A 20,025-nucleotide genomic window follows, 5' to 3' on the forward strand; every position below is an offset into this window, starting at 1 on the left:
GCCTTGGCTTTGGCCTTCCCACAGAGGAGGAGATCTACTCGGAGCTTGGCATCTTTTGGCCTCATTTCTCTTCTGATACCTTCCCAGGTTTCCTACTCTCTCCTTAGTGGCATTAGCATGTGTATAAAGCCAGAAACCTTGAATTCTTTTTGTAGCAACAGTTAGGTGACACCACAGTGGGCAGAATGCCAGATGGACTTGGAATCAAGTCCAGCCTCAAACACGTCCTAGCTGTGTGACCCTGGGCAAGTCATTTCACCCTGTTGGCCTCAGTTTCCTCATCTGTAAAATGGAAGTAACAGTAGCACCTCCCTCTCAGGATTGTTGTGAGGATCAAATGAGTTTATTTTTCTATATCTCTGTATCACTTTGCAAATCTTAGGACTATAGGGGGTATCCAGCCCAGCCCCCTTGTTAATACATGAGGCAGATGAAGTCCCAGGACGTGCAGTGACTGGGCCAGGGTCACGTAACGGAGGCAGGGTTTGAAACTCAGTTTCCTTGGCCGTGGGTCCAGCTCTTTTTCCACTGTGCACCTGGGTTCAAATCCTGCTGTGACACTTACTAGCTGTATGACCATGGACAACTCAGTTCCCTCACTTGTAAAATCTAGCTTTGTGAGCAAAGTGCTTTGTAAACATTAAAACACTATATAAATGTCAATTTTTATTGTTCTTAAGGTTTCTGTAGGTGTTTGGACACCTGGTTAACTGGGCTAGTAAATCTCTAAACAATTATTTCAACTAATATGGCACAAATATGCAAATGAACTGAAAGGTTGGGTGTAGCTAGAATGCTCAGCCTTGAATGTTAATTTCTAGGGTTGCTTGGACTCTTGTTACTATGTGGACAATCTGAAATGGCTTTAGAAGGTCAGTGAATGCCTTCATAAAAATCTCAACTTTTCTCTTTCTTCAGATTATTGACAGTATTATTGAGGAGAGCCAGAAGGTCCAGCAACTTGAAGAGGAACCTTTGGATTCCAAGGGAACAGAACATTCTGATGCAGAACCAATTACGAGTACTCTAGTTGTTGGAACAGGCCTTATGAGCAATACTCCTGGACTTTTAGCCACAGATCAGGTGGCACAGGATGTTAAAAAAAAAGAAAAGCAAACTGCATTTAAGGAAACCAAACCCGAGTCTAGCAAATATTCTTGTGCTCATGAAGGTCCCTCTGAGAAGCAAGTCAGTGAAACCGCTCAGGTAACAGAAATGAGTTCAACCGATGACCGTACTGTAATGGAAACAGAAGAAGCAGCGACCAAAAATGAAGAAGTAAAACAGACTGACATTTTAGAACAGGCATCCACGGACTTCTTCCCTCCCAAAGATGTAGCTGCAGCAGAAGAGACAGCTCCTGTCAAACCCCCAAGGCATATTCCTGTAGAGCCCGATATCGTGGCTAGCACTAAGAAGCCCGTCCCAGCTCGGCCTCCCCCCCCAACCCATCTCCCTCCACCCAGACCGCCCCCTCCTGCCCGGCCTGCTCCTCCACCCCGGAAGAAGAAGAATGAGTTGGAGTTGGAGACCCTGAAATCATCAGAGCTAGAAGGCAAGTAGATTTTAGGCTCACTATGAAGCCTAGAGACCAGGAGCTTTGAGCACTATAGATAGGCAGAAGTAATAGTTGTTCTATTATTGAAGGTCATGTCATATTAAGTACAGGAAACTGGAAGTTTCTGTTCTACTGTTGCTGCTGGGCTAGTTAATGGGAATGATGTGGGTGTTTTCTGCCTAATGCTGAGTCTCTTGTAGTTCCTAGAGACGATTTTGCGTCTGGTAGTGCCTTGACTCCAAGAACATCTTCCGAATGCCAGCCCAAGGACACACAACCTTCCCTTGATTTGGCAAGTGCAACCAGTGGAGACAAAGTTGTCACTGACCAGGTGAGTGCAGTCAGATCTACTGAGGCAAGAAGAATCGATCACCTCTCCAAAACTAGGCCAGAGAGAGATCTTGTTGCTTTCTATCTTGACCTCACACAGAATTCACATGTCCTGTTAAACAGAGAGTTCTAGGTTACCAAAAGGAAAGGAAGCTATGGAAACAATTCAAATTGAGCTTACTATTGTGTTTTTGTCAGGACACGTTGACCTTTTAGAACAGTGCTGTGGAAACATGACGGCTAACATGTAAGAGTCACCTTGAAGCACATGTAATAGCATGGATCATGCCAGGAATACCTGGGATCATATCCTGCCTCGAACACTTGTTTAGTATATGTTGAGAAATCACTAAATGAAAGTCGTGCTCCTCATTGACTCCCCCAAATAGACTTCTCTGTTGTAACAGAGATTTAGTGTGCAGAAAAACTGGCCACATCTGGTCGTGTGTCGTTTTATCCTTTGGCTTTGCCAGGCCTCTCAGGTCAGGATTGTCACTACATTGACCAGAGTTCTGATGTCTCTCAGGGCTCTTTTTCTTCGTTATTGTGAGCATTGTATAAATTGTGTTCCTGGTTATGCTTACTTAGTGCCACACCTATTGATAAGTCTTTCCAAGTTTCCCTGAACCTGTTATATTTGTTGGGTTTTGTCTCAACCAGTGAGCATGGTGAACTGGAAAGGACGTTCCCTGTCGTAAAGATTTGGGTGGAGATAGGGTTTTTCCTCCTGTCTTTGATCTACTTTGGGTATATGCCTAGTACTGGAATTGCTAGAATAGGATTTAGCAACTTCCTTGTGGCTTTCCAAATTTATAATGCCATCGCTGGTACATGTGTGCATCTGTCTTCCCACAGCCAACATTTACCATTTGCATCTGGTATTATTGTTTGCCACTCATCTGATGGATATGAGATAAAACCAAAAGTTATTTTAATTAGCATTTTTCTGATTCTTAATGACTGGGGGCATTTTTTTGCTTCTGTTTGTTGGTAGCTTGGCTTTCTCTTCTCTTGAGAACTGTCTATCCTCATCCTTAGACCCCTCATCTCTTGGAGGATGATTCCTCTTATTATATTTCACCTCGTGCTTTATTCATACCACCCCCACCCAGCTGGTTGCCTTAGTGTCACTGTAGGCATGATAAAAAGAGGACTGAAAATACCTCACATTCCTGACCCAGTTCTGCCCAAATGGGGGTTATTTTTACAATATATTTTGAAACATGAAAACCTGCCTATTAGCTAGTGGGGCCATGCTCGAGATGTGCCAAATGTGAATGTGTATAAAGCCCGACTGGTGGCAGAATGCAGGCATGTTTGCCCGCTCCGGCTCCCCTTTTAGACCTGCTCAGCAGCTGTCCTCTTTCTGTTACCCTACCCCATGTAGAGTGCTAAAGCTCTACTTGGGCGGGTCCAAATAGAGCACATTTCTTTATTGTCAAGGTTAAAGAAGCAGCTACTTTGTGGGTAATGGAGGGATCAGAATGGACAGTCTTCAGCATGCTAGGAATATTAAATCACTAAAATGGATGTTTTCCATTTTCCATTTTAATAGACTCAATCGTCAGAAATATTGAAGTTCTTCACAGCTGTGTGTGGTAATGGCTAATTGAAAGGTCTCTGAAATTGTCTGTTGGGTTTGCTTTTTATAAACTTATAATTTCAGGAAAATGGAAAAGCGTCTGATGGGCAGACGGCAACGGGGGAGATGATGGGTCCTCAAAGACCAAGGTCCAATTCTGGAAGAGAGCTTACTGATGAGGTAACAGTCGAAATGGCTTTTTTTAAAAGATGGTTAAAAACATCATAATGCAGAACAAACGAAGAACATTGGAGTGGCCTAAAAGATTATTTTAAAAGGGCATCTCTTGTAAGTTTCCTTTGATTATTTAACATAAGGGGAAATGTGACCTTGATCCAATAGCTATATGTCCCTAGGCAAGTCACTTCACTTCTGTTTCCCTCAGTTTCCTCATCTGTAAATTGGGGGTAATAAATCAACCCCCCCCAGGGTGGTTGTGAGAATCTTAATTTGTGAAGCACTTAGCCCAGCGTCTGGCACATAGTAAGTTAGAAAAATATGGTGCTGATACATTCTTTTCAAAAGTCAGTATCATATAATGATGTTGATAATATAGATAAAATGTTGATAAAGCAAGAACCATGTTTTGTAAAAAGATCAGCATAGTTCTAAAGTTAAGTATCCAGTACTATGGATGTATATTTTGGGCCATACCAGACAGCATGCAGTGTGTACACACTTGGTTTTTGAGTGCTTTCATCCAAAATAGAAAGGAATGAACTGATCTGAGAAATTGGAGATGAGTATTCAGGACCAGAATAGGGGCCCTGTGGTTGGAGTGGAGCCATGGTGGGAATAGTCTAGAACAGACTCAGGTAAATGGAGAAGAGGAGACAGGATAGGGTGACAGTGGAGGAGCAGAGGAGCTGTAATCCCAAAACTACATCATTGCACAGAGGTGAAATGTCATAGGCTAAAGAAAGGCTATCCATCTTTGATTCTCTCCATAGGCTGGCCAACTCATTCATTTTAGTACTGTTATTATGAGGCAGTATTTCTGTGGTGTTGTCTATTAAAGCATTATGATCGATTCCATCCTTGGTAGCTTTATTATTATACTATGAACATCGGTCAGTGTTCATTGCTTCTATTCCCTAAGTCCCTACCTTGAATGTTTTTCAAGCAGTATATCCAGTGTTTCTTCTATTTTAAGTATACAACATTGCATGTCTCTGGATGTCCTTTTTACAAGAATCCTTCTGAAAGATTCAAGCAGAAATATGGAAATTATCGATGGTCTGCTACTAAATGTTCTTCTTGACTTTAGGAAATTTTGGCCAGTGTAATGATTAAGAACCTTGATACAGGAGAAGAAATACCTTTGAGCCTTGCAGAAGAGAAATTGCCCACAGGTATTAATCCACTCACTCTACACATTATGAGAAGGACTAAGGAATATGTAAGGTATGGCTTATTGCAATTCTTTGTCATTTGTATGAGAGAGATTTTTTTAATACTTTTTAATATTTTTTATTCTGAACTGAACCAACAAACAAACATTCCAGTTTGTAAAGAAGAACCAAAAAAAGGATCATATATAAAACCATGACTTTCCATTACAGAATTTATTTTTTTAGAAAGCGTTTATTAAATTTAACAGGGTAATAACAAAATGGCAGTATTCATTCCAAAGAAATTCTCCAGATGAGTTTCCGAAAAGAATATTTTTAAAAATATGTGTTATGAAGTAGGAAGCTATCCACAGAGTTAGCCTCAGACAGAAGAATTCATTTAAACAAGGAGAATTCAGGACAATCGAATTGACCCCACACGCCTTTATTAAGCGTCAAGCACTAATGGGTAAGGTACAGGTCAAGATAAGAGATGGCTGCCTGTGCGTGGATGGTTGAGATACACTGCTGGATTTTCGTGTACTTTATTTTGTTGGTTTTTAAAAATATATTTTTATTGCTATCTTTTCTTTTTGTACCACTTAAAATTCCCCCTGTATCTTTCCTCTTGACCCCTCCCCCGAGAGCCATCCCTTTTTTTAAAAATCTATTTTTTGTTTATTTCATTAAATATTTCTCAATGACATGTAAAAAATTTTTAACATTGATTCTTTTTAAATGCTGAGTTCCAAATTCTTTCCCCACTCATTGAGAAGGAGAGCAATAAAGATCTTTCTTATAAATGTAAAGTCATGTAAAACACATTTCCATATCAGCAGTATTGCAGAAGAAAACATACACACATGTACACCCATGTACAGAAACAAGAAAAATAAGGAAATTTCAGCTTGTATTCAGACTCCATAGTTTTTTGTCTGGAGTTAGATAGCATTTTTCATCATGAGTCCTTTGAAATTGTCTTAGATCGTTGTATTGCTGAGAGGAGCTAAGTTATTCACAGTTGATCACTATACAATATTACTGTTACTGTGTACAGTGTCCTGGTTCTGTTCACTTCACTCTGCATCACTTCATGTAAGTCTGTCCAGGTTTTTCTGAATGCAACCTGCTCATCGTATTCCATCACAATCATATACCACAACTTGTTCAGCCATTCCTCAACTGATGGGCATCCCCTAAGCCATTCCTTATAATAAATAACTTTTTTTAAGAAAAATTTTTAGCGAAACTAATCAATACATAGAAAAAATTTGACAATGTATTTGTGTATGCTTTCAGTTTCCTTAGTTTTAGATTTTATTCTGCACAGTTTGTATGTCTGGAATTAAAATGTAGTCCATTTTTTGTTTTGTCAAAATCTTTTTTTTAATCAAAATGTATAAAGTATCTTGATTTGAATTGAAAGCAATTTATAGTAAACATTCATTTTAATATAACTGCAATTATTTTAAGATGTATTGCTTATTTGTGTATATGTATATATGTATTGCTTTGTACAGAGATGACCTTTTAGGAGAGTATCCTATACTTGAATCTGTGCATGAAATTCATAGTTCTTAGGTTTTCAAATGGAAAGGGACCTGAGAGTCATCTTTGGTTTAGGTCTAATTTCTAAAACTGAAAAAGAATTTAGAGGTGCTGAGATACCTAATGAAATGTCATTGATCTGTTAGTCTAGAGGGAGGATCATAGTTCCAGCGGAGTCAATGCATTCCTCTTGGAAATTTTACTTTAGGATCCATTGGTCTTTGTTAATTTGTTGTCTCTTTAGGTCAAAGAAATAACATTAGGGGAACTAATTGACTTGGAGAAAAATTTGGCTATCTAAAGAACAATTTACATATAACGTATAAACTTTTACATTAGTAATAGTTCGTGACCACACAGTTGGGGGCAGGGAGAGTCTATATATCATCAGAGAAATGTCTGCTCAAAGCAGATGGCTTGGTCACGTGGTGAGGAGGGATATCCACTAGACAGCCCGTGTGCTGGGAGGAATCTCATCCTCCTCTGCCACTCACTAGCTTTGGGACCAGGGCAAGTCATGGCTTGTAAAACGAGGATAGCTCCCATGTGACCGGGCTATTGTGAAGCTCAGATGAGATTGTGTAGATAAAGCGCTTTACAAAGCTTAGGGTGCTCCAGGAAGGTCACTTCCAATTATTACTACAGTGTACCCTGGGTTAGACAACCGGCCTCCAGATTCTCTAACCCTTTGAAGCCTCCTGGTCCTTACTAACAGGAAAACACAGGTGATGGTTGGCTGCTGAGGACTTGTTCCAGAGGAGGGTAAAGGTCAAATGAAAAAGATTGTGGTTACACATTTTTTAAAATGGCCCCATTTGTTTCTCTTTTCTTTTTCTACAGTAATGATGCAGCACAGTCAGATGATGAAGAGAAGATCCAGTCCCAGCAAACAGATACCGATGGCGGAAGGCTAAAGCAGAAGACGTAAGTTTGGTTAGCTCTCATTTCTTCCTGTTTAGGAAGTGATTTAAAAATAGGAATTGCTATACTCTGTAACATCTACATTTTCCCCAGTTTTCTTTCCTTGACAGTGATGATAATAGTAGTGATATAATGATAAGAGTTATATTAATAACATTTCTGTAACAGTAGGTGCCAGGCACTGTGCTAAGCACTTTACAGATATCACCTCATTTGGTTTTCATGACATCTCTGGGAGGTGGGTGCTATTATTATCCCCAATTTACATATGAGGAGACTGAGGCTGACCTAGGTTAAGTGACTTGCCCAGGGTCTCATAGCTGTTAGTAAGTATCCGAGGTCATATTTGAACTCAGTTCTTCTTGACTCCAGACAGCGCCACCTTGCTGCCAGTAGCACCAAGCATGCTTTGTGGAACAGCATGACTATATAGGTAATCAGCCTTAAAAGTCAATCATATGTTCCTTCATCCCTTGATAAGACATTTCTCACTTTACTTAAATTTGCATTACACGAATTTGACTTTACATAAAGAATTCTGAAAGAAATCCGCATTCCAAAAAAAAAAAAAATGATGCAAATTCCTTACTCATAGTGGAAGCCGGCCAGCATAAACCGTGGTAGGAAGCTGAGAGGCATCTCAACTTCACTTCCCACATGTCTACAGATAAAGAGTGATGCTATCCTTCTCCCTGTGTTCAATAGTGAGCCTTCTATTTTCGCCATGGCTGGTGGCAAATGTGATCCTGAGGAGGAAAGTGAACCATCTTGTCAATGTAAGCCAATAGACTTGGAAATAAAAATGAAAAAAATGAGAAATCTGAAGGAGGACAAAAACTATCATTAGTAGCATGGGAACTTAGCCTTCTGGTGTTGCCTGTGAACACCATAGTGAAGGATGTTGCTTGGATAAAGGAGCACCCAGAAGGCAGTGCTAGCATGAAGGCCACTTATCTGTCAGAACAAAGAGAAGGTATTATTCTAGTGAGGCAGAAATGATTGATTATGTGGATAGAAGCCCAGGCTCAGAAGAAGATTCCGTTAAGTTTGATGACTATTCGAGTCAAGGCTTGAAGACCTATTGAAGATTTAAAGGTAAAATACTCTGAAGGAACATAGGGATTTATATAAAGCAAGCAGTGGTTGTTTTGCACAATTGTGCAGGATTTTATAACATGCAAGTGTCAGAGAGGCTGCTAGTGGAGCTATTGACACAGCAAAGAAGTTCCCTGAGTTCCTGCAAAAAATAATAGATGGCTTTTTCTTAGACTTCCGGGGGTGGAGCCAAGATGGCAGCTGGAAAGCAGGGACTTGCGTGAGCTCCCCACCACGTCCCTCCAAAAACCTATAAAAAATGGCTCTGAACAAATTCTAGAACTGCAGAACCCACAAAATAGCAGAAGGAAGCAGGGATCCAGCCCAGGACAGCCTAGATGGTCATTGGATGAGGTCTATCATGCACGGAGTGGAGGAGAGTGGAGCGGAGCTCAGCGTGGGAGGCAGCAGGAGCCGGGCAGAACAGGCCCTAGCACCCTGAATCGGTGAGCTGTGGCAGTTACCAGACTTCTCAACCCACAAATACCAAAGACAACAGAGAAGGTTAGTGGGAAAAGCTGCGGGGGACAGAGTTCCTCGGTTTGGCCACCGCCCCAGGGGCAGCGGGGGAGGTGCAGCTACAGAACTACAGCTGCAGTTACTTCCAGCCCCAGGCCCACGTGGTGGGAGGAATTAAGTGGCAGATCAGAGCAGGAGTGCAGAGCCTGCTGAAGATTTGCGTCAGGTCCAGGTTGGTGGTTCTTGAGGAAGGAGGAGTGCTGGGGTGGCAGAGCTGGCTATGTGGAAATGGCTCTGAAATCAATGGCACATCCCCTCAAGCTTGGAACAAAGTGCTCTTTGCTCTACAAGCAGTCATACCCCGACAAAAAACCAAAGGGTCAAGTAAGTTGGCTGGGAACATGGCCAGGCAGCGAAAACACACCCAGATTCAGTCTCAGACTTTGGAATTCTTCTTTAGTGACAAAGAAAACCAAAACATATGGCCTGAAGAAGTCAACAAAGTCCAAGAGCCTACATCAAAAGCCTCCAAGAAAAACATGAACTGGTCTCAGGCCATGGAAGAGCTCAAAAAGGAGTTGGAAAAGCAAGTTAGAGAAGTAGAGGAAAAATTGGGATGAGAAATGAGAATGATGCAAGAAAACCATGAAAAACAAGTCAATGACTTGCTAAAGGAGACCCAAAAAAATACTGAAAAAAATATTGAAGAAAACAACACTTTAAAAACTAGACTAACTCAAATGGCAAAAGAGCTCCAAAAAGTCAATGAGGAGAAGAATGCCTTGAAAGGCAGAATTAGCCAAATGGAAAAGGAGGTCCAAAAGACCACTGAAGAAAATACTACCTTAAAAATGAGATTGGAGCAAATGGAAGCTAGTGACTTGATGAGAAATCAAGATATTATAAAACAGAACCAAAGGAATGAAAAAATGGAAGACTATGTCAAATATCTCATTGGAAAAACCACTGACCTGGAAAATAGATCCAGGAGAGATAATTTAAAAATTACTGGACTACCTGAAAGCCATGATCAAAAAAGAGCCTAGATATCATCTTTCAAGAAATTATCAAGGAGACCTGCCCTGATATTCTAGAGCCAGAGGGTAAAATAGAAATTGAAAGAATCCACAGATCATCTCCTCAAATAGATCCCAAAAAGAAAACTCCTAGGAACATTGTGGCCAAATTCCAGAGCTCCCAGGTCAAGGAGAAAATACTTCAAGCAGCCAGAAAGAAACAATTTGAATATTGTGGAAAAATAATCAGGATAACACAGGATCTGGCAGCTTCCACATTAAGGGACCGAAGGGCTTGGAATATGATATTCCGGAGGTCAATGGAGCTAGGATTAAAACCAAGAATCACCTACCTAGCAAAACTGAATATCATGCTCCAAGGCAAAATATGGATTTTCAATAAAGTAGAGGACTTTCAAGCTTTCTCAGTGAAAAGACCAGAGCTGAATAGAAAATTTGACTTTCAAATATAACAATCAAGAGAAGCATGAAAAGGTAAACAAGAAAGAGAAATCATAAGGGACTTACTAAAGTTGAACTGTTTCGTTTGCATTCCTACATAGAAAGATGAGGTGTATAATTCATGAGACCTCAATATCATAGTAACTGAAAGGAATATGCGCATATATATATATATACATGTGTATACATATATATACATATGTGTGTGTCTATGTATGTATATATGTAGGTATACACACACACACAAAGCACACAGGGTGAGCTGAATATGAAGGGATGATATCTAAAAAAATCAATTTAAGGGATAAGAGAGGAATATATTGAGAGAGAGAGAAAGGGAGAGATAGAATGGGGTAAATTATCTTGCATAAAAGTGGCAAGAAAAAGTGGTTCTGTAGGAAAGGAAGAGGGGGCAGGTGAGGGGGAATGAGTAAATCTTGCTCTCATTGGATTTGACCTGAGGAGGGAATACCATACACACTCAATTGGGTATCTTACCCCACAGGAAAGAAGGAGGAAGAAGATAAGGGGGGGATGATAGAAGGGAGGGCAGACGGGGGGAGGAGGTAATCAAAAACAAACACTTTCGAAAAGGGACAGGGTCAAGGGAGAAAATTCAGTAAAGGGGGATAGGTTAGGAAGGAGCAAAACATAGTTAATCTTTCACAACATGAGTATTGTGGAAGGGTTTTACATAATGATATGTGCGTTGGCCTTCTTAGGGAGGGTGGGTGGGGAGGGAAGAGGGGAGAGAATTTGGAACTCAATGTTTTAAAAACAGACATTCAAAAACAACAACAAAAAAAAGTTTTTGCCTGCAACTAGGAAATAAGATACACAGGCAATGGGTCATAGAAATTTATCTTGCCCTACAAGAGAAGAAGGGAAAGGGGGATGGGAGGGGAGTGGGGTGACAGATGGGAGGGCTGACTGGGGAATGCGGCAACCAGAATATACACCATCTTGGAGTGGGGGGAGGGTAGAAATAGGGAAAAAATTTGTAATTCAAACTTTTGTGAAAATCAATGCTGAAAACTAAATACATTAAATAAATTTTTAAAAAAAGAAAAAAAAATAGATGAAGGTCTCTACTTGCCAGAGCAAATCTTTAATGTAGAAGAAAGTGGCCTATCTTATCAAGAATGCCGTCTCAAACTTATATCTAGTAGGGGAGAAAAGCTGCCAGTGCATAGCACTTCTAAAGAGAAAATTTCTCTTGTGCTTGGAGGGAATGTATCTGGACTTGCACATTCCAACCTGTTCTTGTGCACCAAGCAGAAAATCCCAGAGCATTGACAGGGATCTGTCAGGCGACGCTGCCTGGCCATTAGTACTTCGCCACCCCTAGGGCATGGGCGACCCTTTTCATCTTTGAGCAATGCTTTGTGCACTGTTTCATGCCTGAAGTGGACAAGCTTTGTAATGGAAATAGCATTTCTTTAAAGATTCTACTTATTTTCGATAATGCCCCAATGCTGGAAGATTTTAATGAAAATGTAAAAATAAAAATGTAATAAAAATGCTACTTCACTATTAAATAATAGAATAGTTAAACAGTACAATAGGAAGCTCACCTACTTGGGCAGTCCACACACACACACACACACACACACACACACACAGAGCTAGCTCGGTGTTTGGGAGGCTCCACAGGAACATGTGGGAGAGAAGAAGTATCAGACTGCCTACCAAACTGAAGGCCTACAGAGCTGCTGTGCTGACACCATTGTTGTATATGCCTGTGAAACTTGGACAGTCTGCCAGCGCCCGTGCCAGGAAGTTGAATCCCTTTCATATGAATTGTCCTATGGAGAGCTAACAAGGCAAGTGCTCACATGGAGATCAGACACAAGGACACTCTCGAAGTCTCTCTACAGAACCTTGGAATTGTTTGAGACATGAGAGACACTGGCATGCCCACATCAGAGAAGGCACTGTGCTCTGTGAGGCAAGCAGAATCACAGTAGCACAGAGGAAACATGAGATGCACACATCTAAAGATATTGCCATCCCAAATGCTCAAATGGACTATTTGTGGCCGACTTGTGTGATAGAATCTTTTGAACTACTGGCCAGCCACAGTCAAACACATTGTACCTTGACACCAACGTTGTGATGTCATTGGTCCTCTTCGTGTAGGAAGGAGGAACAACAACCTCAGTATTACAACCTAGGGATCAGGGAGTGATTGCGAATTCCAAGGCATGTTCTTTACAAATTTCAAGGCAGTTGTGGCTTTGGATACAGATAAGGACTTAACATTAAGAGATTTCTGGAAATCCTATAGCATTTACCATGCAATCTGGAATATTGCTAAGGCATGGGAAGGCATAACAGAAACATGGATGAAGAAAGCATTCGGAAAATAGTGTGCCCATGGTACATTCCCGATTTTGGTAGATTTGACAAAGATGAAACAGTCATGTTTCGAGTGAGTAACATGATTGTAAAATTAGTGTAAGAATTGGGGCTTGGAAATGGATGAGAATGATAGGGAGGATTTGATTGAGTGTTGTGGAGAAGAACTGTTGAATGAGAATCTGGTTGAGCTGCTAGCTGCAAAGATGGATCCAAATGCTTCAATATTTTTTTTAAAGTTCAAAGACTAGTTGAGGATAATCCTGCTTGCTTTTGTCAGATAGAGAAGGAGAAAAAAGAGAGCCACTGCCCAAACCTCTCTGGATTTCCAGCTTCATAAACAAAACTGTGTAGCAGCCAGCCCCCAGTGATAAAGGCAAGGTGCAGTGGGTGGGGAAGGGGCAACAGACTAACTAACCTGTGTTAACTTTACTGTACAGTATTGTGCATACTTTTTCATTAACTTTACCTTTCATCGCATGATTCTGTGTATTATCATGGTGCAGTACTTAATGTTTACATTTTAGTACATTTTCTGACTTGCAGAAAGGTATTTTAATAGTGTATGCCTTTGTGGTATAAGCGAAGTGAAGTGAGTGGGCGGGGCTAGATTCATCTCACATTCAAATCGCTTTACGTAGAGTTCTAGTGAAACGGTCTATTGGAACGATCCACCTACGTAAAGCGAGGCTTGTCTTTAAATAGTTCATCAAGAACTAGCCTCCTTTTTAAGTGTGCAGCATTGAATGTCTCTGGCTGTCTCTTTTCAAAGAACACTCCTGAAAGATTCAAAAAGAAATGATAGACATTATTGGTAGCCTGGTGCTGAGTAGTTTCCTTGACTTCAGGAAATTTTGGCCAGAGTAACAATTAAGAACCTTGCTATGACAGAAGAGGGCTCTAGGAGTGCCTTTTTTAAGCTCGTCATTTTGACCTGCCTCTGGGGGTGATTTGTGCCACAAGTTTATCACCAGCTGTGCAGAGTCAAGTACTTGAGTGGGTCTGTGCTCCTGCCATGGGCACTCCCTCCAGTGGTACAACTCATAAGCCATCCACGTGCCTCCTCTTCTCTTCTGACTCACACCCTGGGGAGACAAAGGCAGAAACTAAGCAGTCCTTCCCTTGCCCTGTGTTGAAGCCAGCTTCCCTTCATGTGTAGAATATTCCTGAGCTTTTTCCAAACGTGAAAGAACTAGTGGACTTTAGTCATTAAGCTTTCAATATACTGAAAGGTTCCTTAGCAGCTTAAAAAGAGTGTCTGATTTGTAACCAAGAGAGAGCTTGTGCTGAACCCATCTGGTCCATTGTATAACTGCTGTGAAGGCGAGAAGCCATCTTCCATCTCAGCAGAACCAAAAGGTAAATGCTTCTAGATTTCAGAAACAAGGGAGCTTGTTCAATTCAGTTTAAGCACCCGTTAGGAAATGCCTGTCCTCTGCAAGATTCTGGGCCTACAGAAACACAAAAAAGAGTTCCTGCTTTCAAGTAGCTTTATATTCCATGGGGCTTGAGGGGCCAGTATTAGTATTATTTACACTGGCAAGCCTCATACAAGAAAATGGGGGGGAGGGGAGGAGGAGGGAATGTGCTGCTAAGCAGAAGGCTGGATTGGGGAGATTTCATGGAAGAAGGCACTTACCCCAAGCCTTGAAAGAAGAGGACTTCCGAGAGGCAGAGATGAGAAGGGCCAAATGCATTCCTAAAGTGGGGGACAGCTTATGGAAATTTATGGAGACAGGAGATGGACTAGTTCATTTGAGGGACAGGTAGGAGGACACTTTGTGAACATTGAGTTCACAAAGGGGAGTAGTGCCAAATGGGGCCAGAAAGCTAAGATAGACATGATTGGGCAGGAATTGGGGCATGTGAGATAAAGAGCCGTATAAGCACACAGTGTGCCCTTTGGCAATTTGGTACCATGAATGTGTATTGCACCCTGTTAACCCAGAGGTGTGACTTCATCTATTAGTTTGGGAGTTTCAGTGGAAAAGGAAGGTGGAAGGAATGGATTGGAGTTAATAAATAATGAAGGGGATAGTTTCAGAGAAACCTGGGAAGATTTAAATAATCTGATGCAAATTGAAATGAGCTAGAAGAAGAATTTATACAAAGACAACAATATAGTAATGACAGACAACTTTGAAAGAATTAGGAACTCTGATCAGTGTAGTGACCAACCTTGATTCCAGAGGACTAATAATGAAATACACTATCCACCTCCTGCCAAATCTCTGCAGGCCTTTTTGGGTTTGGTTTGGTTTGGTTTTTTACGTGACTAATGCAGAAATATGTTTTCCTTTACTATCCATGTTTGTAACACAGGTTTTGTTTTTCCTTTGTTCTTAGTGCGGGGGTGGCGAGGAGAGAGAAAAGATGGAATTTTGCCAATAGAAAAAATAAAATATAATTTTAAAAAATTGACAGTTCAGGCCATGGCATTATATTAGAGGGGAGTCTAAGGCCAGAGTAGTGGTGATAGATAGGCAGAATAGGACATGATGGAGGAATTGGAAGTTGGAGGGCTGGTAAAAAAGAGTTTCAGGAGGAATGAGGAAGCAGTGGAAGGACAGGAGACAGTGATCAGAGAAGAGACTTTCCGAGCTGAAGCTCATTGGGGTGTCCTAGTTGGAGGGGACAAGGAGATTCCGTATGGCCATCTCTGTATGTGGTGAATCAGTCACAGTGAAACTCTAGGCCATGGGGTTTGAGGAGGCCAGAGTGCATGAGGGGAAGTCGATGTGCTGCCTTGCCAAGGACAAAGGCTAAGGCTGGGCTGAAGTGAGACACTGTGAGCCCGCCTCCTGGCCCATTGTGTAGGGCTACCTGCAAAGTGGGAGAAACCAGAGGTCTGGTGTCTCTGAGCGAGACAGGCTTCCTTGACTGCAAGAGAATTAAGAGTGTGAAGAGAAGAGGCAAAAGATGAAAGGAAGTTTGTTAATGATTGAGCCATTGTTTGAAAGGGCAGAGAAGGAAAGGTAGATGGGTACGGTGTGGAAATGGGGATGAGAGGGTGAGGAGAGGTAGCAGAGGGCGGGGTCTTTGGTCCCTTAAGGTGATGACTCAGAGTCACTGTGATTGGGGGAACAGAAGGTCCAGGTTGGATAGCAAAGCTCTGTGCTCCCATGCCACCTCCTATAGGGAGCCTTTCCTTGTTAACCACCCACCATCATACTCTCTTTTTCACATAATTATATATGTGCTTCTCGGTTTGCATGTTATGTTGCCAGTGCCCCTCACCTCCCACAGTAGAATTGTCTTTGTATCCCCAGTGCCCATCACAGTGCCTTGTGCCCCATAATAAGTATTTAATAAATACTTGTTAGATTAAATTGGACCTCTACCTTAGGATCCTGTGGGGATGGAGATGATGTAAGTGCAGTGTTCATTGTCTCTAAACGCTTGGCAGGCAGTGGGGTCAGAAGATGTGGTAGCCCAGAAATACGGGGCCCCCAAGGCGGGAATGAGCTCCAAGTGATAATCAGCTCAGTAATTACATCCCAGCCTACAGTGGAAGGGGATGATGCATACTCTGAAGATATTCTTCACTCGGCACATGCACTTGACTCCACGTCAAGCCTGACATTTGGTGCTCTGGCCCTCTTGGTGTTCAGTCTAGGGCCTAAAGCTCCAGTAATGGGAAACAGGGTCTTTGTCTGTGGTCCCAGGATTTCTAGCTGCAAATGTGGTATTTGAGCCCTTGTTGGGCAGCCAGAATTCCTAGTCTTAGCTCATCTTCACTATTCTGGGATTTATACCTCCTTCCTTGCAGAGGCCATTGGCTTCCATGTCAGCTGCTTATCTCGTAACTACTGTTTGCAGTGTTTGTTTCAACTTGTTTGTCCCTTAGGGACAGGCTGCCTTGGTTGGCCAATGAGGCTTCATATTCCCTAAAATCTGGTTGACACTGTGATTGGTTTTCTGTTGCCCTGTCTTAGTCTATTTATCTCTGACACAGGAGGTCAGACCTCACATAGGTACTAAAGGGAGCTCCAGTGATCCAGTTTCTCTGGCTCATGATATACCAAAGGGTTAAACCCTAATTCCAAATCACCCTCGTGGCCAAGACAGGCATACCTACATACTGGCACTTAGACCCTTTATTTTGGCAAACTGATTCTATCTAATGGCTTGTCATTATCTCTCCACATGCTGAGAAATCCCCAGTCTCAGTATCCAACTTTGACCCCAGGTACAGTTTCACATCTTCAGCTACTTGCTAGATATATGCATTTGCATGTCATGGCATAACATCAACCTTATCGTACACTAAAAAACTGTCACCACCCTGCCTCCGTCACCCCGATCATCTCTCAGCTTTTCTGGTGAACAGCCATTTTCAAGTTTAAAATCTTGGCGTTTACCTAGAGTTTTTTCCAGTTTCTCTTCACCTGTAATCAACCAATCACCAAGTCCTATCAATCCTTCCTTTGAAATTTCTCTTGTATCCATCCATTCCTTCTTCACACTTTGAGCCATCATTTTCTGAGCCCTCATTACTTTCCAGGAGGTGGGAGTGGAGGATGGGAGAGGGCCCAGAGACATGATGCCCTCTGCAGCCCTTTTCCCCATTGAATTTTCATGAGGGAATGACCTTTGTAACCTATGTAGTGATTGCTCTGGCCTCTTCTGAAGTGGAACTGGCCACATTTCCCCCTCAAGAGTTTTAGAGGTGCCCTTAAGAGGATAGATTTTCTCTTCTCTAAAGACATTGGCTTGAGCCTCCATTCCAGTATATTCCCCCCTGCTATTAGTTACCAGTGATTACTATCCCAGTTTTTTTTTTTTGGCAGGGTTGGACAATTGGGGTTAAGTGACTTGCCCAAGGTCACATAGCTAGTACGTGTGTCAAGTGTCTGAGGCTGGATTTGAACTCAGGTCCTCCTGACTCCAGGGCCAGTGCTCTACTCACTGCGCCACCTAGCTGCCACAATATCCCAATTTTATTTGACCAGTTAATGTTACTTCACTTCTACAAAGGAATATTTACTTAGGAGATATAGCATTTCCACCCCCAACACCAGGGCAACACCCCCTGTACTACCTCCATCCTTAAGGGTAGAGGAGTCAGACTTAGCTCAGTTTTTCTATGACATTAGTCTCACCAAGTTCATAATCCAGTGCAGAGGGTCAGTATCGGACTCTGCCTACACAGCTCTGTTCTTCCTTAAGAGGAATGAGCTCTAGGAACATAGAAATGGCCATTGGTTCCATTGATCTTCAAGATGGCTGTGTTCTTCACATGGGAGCAGCAGAGTTACCTGTACCCTTCTCAGAAGGTGGTGTGGTATGAAGTGATTTGGAGAACTACTGGAACCTCCCTACTCTTTCTGGGGCAGGCAAGCAAACCTAGGGGAAGCAGCCAAGCTCTCTGAGGGAGAGATAGGAGGCAATGTGTCCCAGACAAATCCAACTACCACCACCACCACCTGGCCGAATATCTCCCCTCAGACTCCGAAGGGGACAGCCCAAGAGCCATGGGAGTAGCACCTCTTCTAGCCCAGTGCCCTTGGCCTTCATCCTGAGGAGTGACCTTTGGGGTCACACAGCCTGGCAACTGTTCTGCAGGTCCCATGGACAGATACACCTATTGAAGATCCAGGAAAGTTCTTAGTCGTTGGCACTGTCACACGGTTACCAATGGAAATGCCATTAAAGAAGTGGCATTACTATCTGAGGACCGGGGGATCTTCGCATCTGACTTGCAGCTGCCTTGTCTCCCCATTCGATTAGGAGCTCCATGAGAGCAGGGACTGTCTGACTTTTCTGTTTTTCTCCCCAGAGTTTACCATAGTGCTTTGCATATAGGAAGAGCTTTATAAATGCTTCGATTCATGTATTCTTTCATCCAAATGCTGTCTAGCTGCTGGATGAGACTATGTCTCAATACTGCTGGGCCTGGACAGAGAAGGCATTCCTTGAGAGGCATCAATGCTGGACTGGCTGCCTACAAAACCCAACATGGCCCCCATTCTTAGACCTCCTAGTGGTTTGCTCACATGACCTCTCAAAGTTCACAAGGTTGTGACCTATCTCCTTCACCTAGAAAGAAGCATGAAAAAACTCACAGTGGCAATGAGCAGAGAGGCCCATGTTCCCAGGTTGCACGGCAGTATTGTTTCAGGAGAGCCCAAGGCCTTTACCCATGTAGCATTGTTTATTCTCTTGCTGGCATTCAGTCAAACAGGAAGAAATTGAGCCAAAAAGGCAGATTTTGGTGGACTCATGCCTTCTGAATGCAACCCCCTTCTTGGTACTCACCAATCAGCAGTCTGCCTGTTCGCATGGTTAAGACTGGGCTCAGATGCAGAATAGCTAAGCGTGCTCCTTGGCCCACATGGGATTATTATGTAAGCTGAGTGCTCGGCGTGTGATCATAAGGGCTAGGCTTATTGGCTAGTCTTCTATCGCATCTGAATGGATTTTCCGGAACAAAAAAGTGATCTGAGATTGTTTTGAAAATAATCCTGCCAAGAGCTGACTTGAAAACATTTTCTAATTTTATATAATTATCAATTTAGTTTATACAATTATAACTTTCTAAATTGGTACCAATGGCATATAACTAAGTGTGCAAGAAGGCAGTTAAAAGACTATGTAGTTATCATTTCAAATCTGGCCAATTTCTCAGCTAACGTGTCTTGTTCAGGTAATTGTACCTGAGTAAATGGTGGTACCTTGAAATCAAGTTATATATCCCAGCCATTTGGGCTTTTCCTGGGTTTGGATAACTGTGTGAGCTAAAGCATAATAGACTCATGATTTTTGTACGACAAATCAAACCGCTTTATCTTCTTATTAGCCCGATAGACCATCGGATATGAGATTTAGAACCATGAGAAAGTCAACAAGTAATTCAGCCAATGTTTCCTGAGCACCTACTGTGTATCTTCAGGGAGCTTTGACAGTCTAAGAGAGCTTTGAACACAGTTGCAGCAGTATGAAATAGAGTGTGAGGACAGTGAAAGAGGGAGAAGGTGGAGGGTGGGGGGAGAGATAGAATCGCGGCAAGCAAAGTGAGCTAACTCTTGGCCCAGCTTAGCATTGAACTCTAGGTACCCAGATAGGAAAAGAGATTTTCCCCTGTTAGTGTAGAGGAAAAGCCGTCGCCTCCTTTTCCATGTCACAGTGTAGCATTGTCAGGCTTCCATAGAGTAGATTTTCCACAAATGGATAGAGATGTTCTAGGCTGACCTTATAATCCAGGATGAATGCATCTAGTCCCTACAGCATGGGCCGCTCGTACTTGGGCATTACTCATTTATGTTCAGTTATACATCAGCATTGTAACTGGTTAGAGGGCATGGATGGAGATGTGAGCATGAGCTGCTGTCTCCTGGACACCTAATGCATTAGTAAGGCATTATT

The 20,025-nt window shown here is 42.2% G+C and overlaps 1 protein-coding gene across 1 annotated transcript in view; it reads left to right on the top strand.

Moving 5' to 3' along the window:
• The window catches only part of WDR44 (WD repeat domain 44), an 82,107-nt gene that overhangs the window by 34,810 nt on the left and 27,272 nt on the right, over positions 1-20,025 (top strand). The window contains exons 4-8 of the mRNA XM_036740274.1: positions 919-1,555; positions 1,759-1,889; positions 3,555-3,650; positions 4,738-4,874; positions 7,190-7,273. Of these exons, the coding sequence (XP_036596169.1) occupies positions 919-1,555; positions 1,759-1,889; positions 3,555-3,650; positions 4,738-4,874; positions 7,190-7,273 (1,085 nt within the window). The remainder of the gene's footprint in view (positions 1-918; positions 1,556-1,758; positions 1,890-3,554; positions 3,651-4,737; positions 4,875-7,189; positions 7,274-20,025) is intronic.

Source organism: Trichosurus vulpecula, chromosome X (genome assembly GCF_011100635.1).
Source record: "Trichosurus vulpecula isolate mTriVul1 chromosome X, mTriVul1.pri, whole genome shotgun sequence".
Classification (NCBI taxonomy): domain Eukaryota; kingdom Metazoa; phylum Chordata; class Mammalia; order Diprotodontia; family Phalangeridae; genus Trichosurus; species Trichosurus vulpecula.